The sequence below is a fragment of the Hemibagrus wyckioides genome, linkage group LG11, assembly GCF_019097595.1.
Source record: "Hemibagrus wyckioides isolate EC202008001 linkage group LG11, SWU_Hwy_1.0, whole genome shotgun sequence".
In the NCBI taxonomy this organism is placed as follows: domain Eukaryota; kingdom Metazoa; phylum Chordata; class Actinopteri; order Siluriformes; family Bagridae; genus Hemibagrus; species Hemibagrus wyckioides.
This window is the reverse complement of record NC_080720.1, coordinates 24,059,076-24,067,582: the sequence shown is the minus strand read 5'-3', so window position 1 is coordinate 24,067,582 and position 8,507 is coordinate 24,059,076. Positions and strand designations below refer to the sequence as shown.

Genomic DNA, 8,507 nt, shown 5'->3' with positions numbered 1-8,507 from the left:
TCATGAACATGACTGTGAATTCAGTGTTCTTCAGTGGCCATCCTGGTCACCATATCTGAATCCAATAGAACACCTCAGGGTGTTCCCAGGAGCATAGAATATGCTTTTTCAACATAGAGGCTGGACTGTAGCTTTTTGAGCACAATGGGGGAATATTTAAACAGGATTTTCAAGGAAAATCCATGGACTGAGTTCATGTGTCCACATGGACAAATACATAAAACAATAAAGCCAATAACTGACTGTGCCCAAGCCTTTTACTAATACCTTATTGTGACACATTATCTCCTTAATTATAGAATCCCATGCAGAAGGAAGATGTTATGATCAGGACAAAATCTTTGATGGTTAATACTTTCTAAATAAATTGAAGGAGAGTTTACACATTTTGCAATGTAGGACACAAGCTTTACAATTTACAACTAAACTACAGGAGCTCTGATCACTTCTCAGTGAAACCCACCTCATTTATACATACAATAATTTAAAAGGGGAAAAAAAGCTTTTTATCTTATTTATACATTCAGTGACTGTCATAAACCTTTGACTTGGGTTTATTTTTAGACTTCAGATGCAAGACAGTAACTTATTTCATATAGATTAATGACCTGTAGGCCAGTTATGCATGTATTAGTAGTAAATAACATTTAAAAAGAAGTAAGATCAATTTACAGACGTCTAACACATCGTGAGTGAAATGTGAGACAATATGTGCTGTTCAGCCTCTTGGATTTCACGTGTGCACTAGATCAGTTGAAATCTATGCTACTGAATTGCTCCTCCTTGCAAGAACTAAATTTTTCTACAACTGTATCTTATATTTTATGTTGATATTATGATGTAACAGTATAGTTTACCATTTTTATTATAATTATATAATACATACAATTAAAATATTAAATAATTAAAATGGTAAATGTCAGACTGAAAACAACTGTTATTTAATGTAATTTCACATAATTGCTACAGGACATCTGTATAAGTGAATTAAAAGCGTTCCCTTATTCTTTCACATACACGTCACCCTGAGTGGAAGCAAGTGGTTTAACGGTGTCGAACCTGACTTCTGATTTCTGCTTCTAACAAGTTATGATATTGTGGACAACTTCCAAGTCAACTTCATAAGTGATTTTCTTGTCCAGTAAAACCTGTTCTGTTTCAGCCACAGAAACTGACATTTAATCATCATTACTGACATTTTTACTTGTATAAAATTAAATAATTTAGAGTTGCAACAGGAAGTGTTGGTTGGATATTGTTCAGGATCACCAGTGTGAGTTGGCTATATAAAGGCAGCCAGGCCTGAAGCTGTGTTTCTGAGAAGCTCTTCACTAAACACTGGACTCTCAGAATGCCGCATCAGGTGGCAGGTCACTGAGGGCTTCAATGCAAAGCCTGTGCCAGTTCTCTGCCTTACATGGTGACAAGGAGTGTAAGTATACTGCCAGAGGCTGCAATGAGTCTCTGTCACCTGATGCCACTGGCATCTGGGGTAGTATGACCCCATAGTGATTCTACTGTCTTCTACAAACATTCTCATTTTGTATACGCTAAATATAGAGTTACTGCTGCAGTACTTTGCCTCAAGCTTAGTGGCTAATTCACATGAGGACACTTTGGCCTTTACAGAGAATAACTTTGTGTCTCTCTCACGCATACCCCTCTGAATGTCTCGTGAATATTGACATGTTTGAATCACCCAATTCCTGAAGATTATTCAGATGCACTTTCTTCACAAACTATGTTGTGACTCTCCTTTTTAACCACATCCCAAAGGTGCTCTATTGGATTCAGATCCTTTGACTAGGAAGGCCACAGTGAACACTCAGTTCATTGTCACATTCATGAGACTGAAGTCATCTGAAATGACTTTCACTATGTGACATGGTGAACCATCATGCTGGAAGTAGCCATTAAAAGATGGCTAAATTGTGACCATGTAGAGACGCACATGTTCAGCAACAATGCTCCAATAGACTGTGGCATCAGCAGTTACAGAAATACTCAAACCAGCCCACCTGGCATCAACAATCATGGTGATCAAATGGTTGATGTGAACATTATGAGTAAGCTGAATGATTTTTTGCATTGCACTGCTGCTACATGATTAGCTGAGTAGATGATTGCATAAATGATTAGGTGATAATCGATCAGAGGCACTGCACAAGCATTGGGCATAGCCAATACAACAATTTGGAATGGCCTTTAAAAGAAACCACTGGTGGACTAGACATGCAACAGGCTGACAAACGAAGACAACAGAAGTTGATGACAAAACCCAACAGCAACAGTCAGTGACATTACCCACAACCTCCACAGGGCATGGGTGAAGGTATCACAATCCACTATTCAAAGAAGACTCTGAGAGCAGAAATATAGCAGCCATACCACAATATGCAAACCATTTATCAGCTGTAAGAATCAGAAATCCAGATACAAGAAATACAGAGATAAGCCACAGAAATTTTCAAACCAAGCAAAGCCTCTACTAAAATGATGGAAAGGTATGGAGAGAAGTAAGGATCTGCTCATGAACCAAAACATACAAGCTCATAGGTGCAGTATGGTTGTGGTAATGTCATAGCTTGGGCTTGCATGGCTGCTTCTGCAACAGGCTCACTAATCTTTACTGATGATGTAACTCATGATTAACTCATGACTGCCAATATAACAAATGACTTCTTCAGAGGAAAAAGTGGAAGGTTGTATACTGGTAAATTACCAGATCTAGACCTAAACAGACCTAAACTAATTGAGCATGAGTTTCACCTCCTGCTGATGGGAGAAAGCCCCCAAAACAAACAACTGAATGAAGCTGCAGTACAAGCTGGGAAAAGCATTAAAAAGAAGAATGCAACAGGTTAGTGATATCGGAGGTTAGTTGACTTGAAGTGCTTTTTCTCCCTTGGTTCGGTTCATTTAGACATATATGAAAACAGCCTGATTGCAATTGAAATCTGCAACAGTTTGCTTTTGGTGAGAAAGCAATCCAACCCAACAAAACAACCTGTGTAGAAATGCATGATGGGAACCACCTTAAGTAGTGTGTAATGTGTCAGGTTTGTTTGGCCTGCAACATGAATCATGGATTAACATGTCTGATAGATCTTTGGTGCCAAAGAATTCAGTGGGTAAACACGTCATGGCAGTTCAAAAACAAAGCATGCCTCTTCAATTTAAAAATATAATGGATAATCACCTATTTTTAAATCAGAAACAGGTGAACTGAAACAATTGTCCCAATGATTGCCACTCAAACTGAAATTATAATGACTACAGCTATAAAGAAAGCCACAATAAGCTTGCGGAGCTGCTGATTGTTCATCTTGATGGATGACTGCTATGAGCGGAACCCTGGAACATAAACAGTCACGCTCTAATCAAGTGAAAGTGAACAACTTTATAACAATTTAAATCCCCCATTTCAGAACAAAGCACAAAACAATGAGTCTGAAGACTCAGTTTAAAACATTTTCTCACTAAAAATTGTGATCTGCCATCAAATGTGCCATGTTCTAAGTTGTACTAACTACCACACACCAAGAACACCCCAAAAAACCTGATGTTTTTGGACATTCACTGACCTGGCCGTGTAGCAGTCACATTTTAGCCCTTGTCAATGTCATTCATCCCCATGCTTGCTTGCCCATTTTCCTGTTTCCAAAACATCAACTTTGAGAACTGAATGTTCACTTGGTGCCTATTATACTGTATAGCCCATCCCCTTGTCAGGTGCCATAGCAATGGGATAATCAAGGTTATCCACCTCACCTTTCAGTGGTTTTAATGTTATTGCTGATATATACTGTATCAATGCAGTAATCAATGTTACAAAAATGCTTGTATGTCAGTAAATAAAATCATATGTAAAAGAATATTGAAGCTAAATTAAATTCCTGTATATTTGTGATTTTTACACCAAGTACACAGTGATTTGCCATAATCAGCCAAGCGTTCATATAGCACAGCAACAGAAACTTGCTTTCTACATGGGACACTGGAGAAGGTTTTCTCCTTCTCTAACTCACAAATGGAAAGAGGAAAGCGAAAAAAAACAATATTGACTTCATTTATTTATCACAAAGCAAACACATAGCAATCTTGGTCAGGCTCATTAAGGAGAAAGCGAAAAGGAACACTGAGTGGTAAAATTTTGGATTTCAGTGCAATCAGGAGGATGTTTATATATGAATGTCTGCTGCAGGATCTAGATGTTTTTTTACACACGCAGGAGTTGACCTGTAGGCGGCGTGTTCACACAGCTGGCATACGGAACAAACTCGGAACAAATTCCACAATAATTATAAATATAAGTATTTCAGTGTGCACTAGGTATGCGTTGGTTGAAACACTTACTGTCCAAAATGATCTGTTGTGTTGGAGAGCATGCCTCACATAAAGCTGCAGGCTGACTGCATTGCTGCGCTGGCATTTAAGGGGAATGGCGGAGAGAAAGCATTCTTTGTAGCAACAGAAGGAAGGGCACAGATAGCAAACTAGACGTTTTTGTATGGTGTTCGGAGACCTACCTAATACCGGATATTCATATCGCGAATGAAGCCATTGTTTAACAGAGGGGGTTGCTCTCGAACTCGCTTCAATCTACGTTACGCTTGGTGCCAGAGTGTTTGCAGTTGGAGGGTTTTTTTTATTTATTTAATAAACTGTATGGATAGACACGTGTTTCGTAGTAACAGTCATCAGTTCCCCGAAGTGGTCCGAAATGGGAACACGTAAGGAAAAAACAGCCGGCTTTTGTGCGTACTGACACGTGGAAAGTAACGCGCCTCCCGCCTTCGTTTTCTTGGAATTTCAGCGGCGCATCGCCCTAAACCATATCACTCCGCGTAACGCACTATTCCTACGCCTCCATGTGTCTTACCTCGGAATCTCCTATGTCCGAGACATTTTACAAGATTAACGATCTAACATTTTTGCCACCGCTCAAAATTTTGTCGTGAAAATAAATACTCTTCAGATTACATAATTTAGAGATCAATTTTTGGCGCGAATTTGTACGTGGAAGGACACTACTAAGCGCTTCGGTAGTATAACGTTAAATCCCTTCAGCGCCCCACCCACTGCCTTTCCGCACCGCATGGTCTTGTGATATGGGGGTTAGCGAATTTATGTTGTTTTAACAAACTATTTCTTACGTATTCATATTTTTTTGTCAGCTACAGTTCGTCGACGACGGGGTTTTGCCTACATTCACTTGGGTCACTGAAGAAAAAGGTAAGTCCCTCATTTTCACATCTAATGCAATGTGATCTGGAGGAAGCATGGGCATGCATGCCGGCTGCGGCTTTTTAGAGTTTAATCTCTATGCATTTGCATTTCTATGTTTCCTAATGAAAGAATGTAATTAGTGTAAATTCTCACAAATCTTTGGTTTTAAATAAGACCAACTATTAAATAAATCTAAAATATTTAATAATTACCGAAGTTAACCTACATGAAAGTAAATGCCATAGCAATATTGACATGCATTTTTTATTTATATGTTGGAATAAACTGTACAGCTGCCACTTTTGAATACTCGAATTTAAAGTCGGGGTTTAGTGGACTTAGTGGTGTCATTTAGAAATTTGTGAACGAAGCGGCCTTTCCAGCTGTTGCATGATGTCACCAGAAACCTGGAGGGGGAAGAGACCGTCTGAAGCCCCGCCCACCGAGTGGCTCGTTTAAAAAAAAAGTTGCCGGCGTTATGACGATTTATCCAACCGCAGCGTAGCAGCAAATAACTAACCCTGGGCTTACGTCCGAGACGTAAATCCAAAGCGAAGTACGCATGCGCTTAAACCTTGCTGGCCCTCCTCCACGGGTCGTGTGAATGAAAGAACAGCTGGAAAGTTTGCTAGTGAAATCGCGTGGCTGGGGAAGCGTGCTTTAGCGGGTCCCTTGTCATTAGTGCTAAGTGTATTTAACTAACGGCATCGCGATTCAGGTGGTTTTAGACATTGTTTATGTTTTCTAGGCTTCTGTAAACATGCTGCCGAGTCGTTCACCGCCACATGACTGGCTTGTCGAGTCGGAACCGCTGCTGTTCGACGACGAGTTCTGTCAGAGCTTAATCAAGGACCTGCAGTATGGACCCCCGCCGCCACAGTCACCGCCGGCAGGCCTTGGCAAGTCCTTATCCAACGTGGATCAGCTCGAGTTGGTATCGGAGCTCTTGCTCGAGGACAGCGACTTTTTGCACTGGAACTGGAACAGTGACCCCGCCGATGAGCGGCTGAGGTGTTCCGTCTCAGACGACTGCTTGTGGCCATGCGTCGCGGAGAAATTGGCTGAAGAGAAAATGTCCGTCCTTTCCACGAGTCCTCTGCTTTCGGATATTGATACAGAGATCTTTGCCGAGATTGTCGGTTCCACGCTGGATTGTGGCGGCGCTGCGGCCACGTGTGAGGATCTAATGCAGAGCGATAACTTGATCCTGAACTCTCCCGAGTTGAGCGAGACCTCCGATTATGGCTCCTTGTCCGCGGCCGGAGAATCATCCAGCGATTCTGGTGAGTGAATCTTATTCTCACCACTTTTAATTTCTATGCTGGTTTCCTAATGTACTTTCTCTCTTACATATTTTATTACACTGGCACAGCTCCCCCGTATAGTATAGTAACCAGCGCAATGGTCGTCTCCTGACGAGATCTTTATTTATATTCTTTGTTGTCTTAATGCCTTCGTATGTTTGTGTCCTCCAAATCCACATTTGCTTGGTCCAGCTGGTCTTCAGTAGTGTTGCACTCACTTTTGCTTCAGCACTGCTTGTTTTTGGCTGCACTGTTTTTGACGTTATTAATTATGTGTGTGTTTTTGTGTGTGTCTCACAGAGGAAGAGATTGATGTAGTGACAGTTCGCCGCTGCAACACATTCACTCGCTCGCAGCAGCAGAGAGACGACAGTAAACGTGAGCAGAAGCGGGCTCTCAAACGCTGTCACCTGGAGATCCAGCAGCAACACAACTATGCTGCTCCTCGCCCAGCCTCACCCCCACCGCCTTCAACATGTCTAAAACGTGTCCGGGGAAATACAAGACATTTCACCTCCCGTCACGCCTACGACCTGGAGGACGATGAGGAGCGCCGTAGGACTCATAACGTTATGGAACGGCAACGGCGCAATGAGTTGAAGAACTGCTTCCAGCGGCTGCGTGACCACGTGCCAGAACTGTCTAACAATGACAAAGCATCCAAGGTGATGATACTGAAACGAGCTAAGGAGAGCATCCGCAATCTGGAAACAGACGGACAGAGACTCAGTAAAAAGAGAGACAGACAGAGAGAGAAACAGGAACAGCTCAAGGCCAGATTAGAGCTGCTCAAAACACTTTGAATTTTCTGAAGAATGTTTTTGGGGAAAAATACAGCTGGAGTTTGTGGAATGGCCTAGCATTGACTGACTGTCAAGAGTTGCTGCACCTGAGCAATGGCAGCACTATTTACTGAGAGTTCATCACTAAGGAGATGGCTGGATTTTTTTATTTTTATTTTTCCCTTCCTTTTGGAAATGTGCATCTTCAATGCAAAAGTTGTTCTCAGAGTAGTTTTTTTATCGTATGCCAAAATTATTAGTCTTAAAATGAGGAAAAATTGTATTTTCTATACAATTTTGTTATTTACCATTTGTCAGCCTAAACTATCATTAATCTGTATAAATTGTCACCTTTACTAATCATTGAACATTTTGCGACCCCTCCCCCCTACACACACACCCTGTCATTGTAAATGACCATGTGCTACTGAGGTGTGATTTTGGGCTGGATCCAAAAATGTTAGATTTCTGGGGATGAATGTAATTGTCTGTACATGATTGTATGGTCTAGGCATTTATGTACTGGAATGACAAGACCAGTTGGTTGACATTTGCATTATCATTCATAGTTTGGCGTGTCATTCAGAAAATGAGTTCTTATTTGAATCTCATTTTCTTGTGTGTCGGTTATAGTATTTTTATTCCTTCTCTTATCTACCTCTACCAAGGAGACTGGGAGTATTACAATTATTGCCTTTATAATGGCAACTGTAGAATTTATGTATTTTTCTCACCTTCCTAATTACATATGATAAATTATTTAGGTGGTATTTTGTTTGCAAATTTGAAGGTTTGTTGTTTTTAGTAGCACTTTTTATACTTCTATTAAACAGTAGACAATATATCTAGTCTACCATCATTATTTCCTGCTTTGTTACACTCATGACTGATTTTATATTTGTCAATGATAAGAGTTTATGGTTTCAGTGATATTTTATTTTATTAGTGTGTTTTATCTTGAAGACATTTACATGGCAGAAACTGTTTTTAATTCAGGGTGAGCAATTGGTGGTTGTCATTATTTAATGACCCTTGTTCACTGCAGTGGGCCAGTAAAACTGGGGAATGTCACACCATATTTTGGCAGATAAGTTATCAGAGCCTTCAAAAGCTAATTGAATAGGCTTGTTTTTATCAATCACAGGTGATCTTTGGCCTTCACTTTGTATGAAACCTGATGTGGAGTCGCATC

At 40.6% G+C, this 8,507-nt stretch overlaps 1 protein-coding gene across 1 annotated transcript; it reads left to right on the top strand.

Moving 5' to 3' along the window:
• The first annotated feature begins 4,949 nt into the window (after nt 1-4,949).
• On the top strand, nt 4,950-8,157 carry mych (myelocytomatosis oncogene homolog). The gene is made up of 3 exons (XM_058404193.1): nt 4,950-5,235; nt 5,978-6,512; nt 6,834-8,157. The coding sequence occupies exons 2-3, from the start codon at nt 5,990-5,992 to the stop codon at nt 7,334-7,336; spliced, it is 1,026 nt and encodes a 341-aa protein (XP_058260176.1). The 5' UTR covers nt 4,950-5,235; nt 5,978-5,989; the 3' UTR covers nt 7,337-8,157.
• Nucleotides 8,158-8,507: the final 350 nt, after the last annotated feature.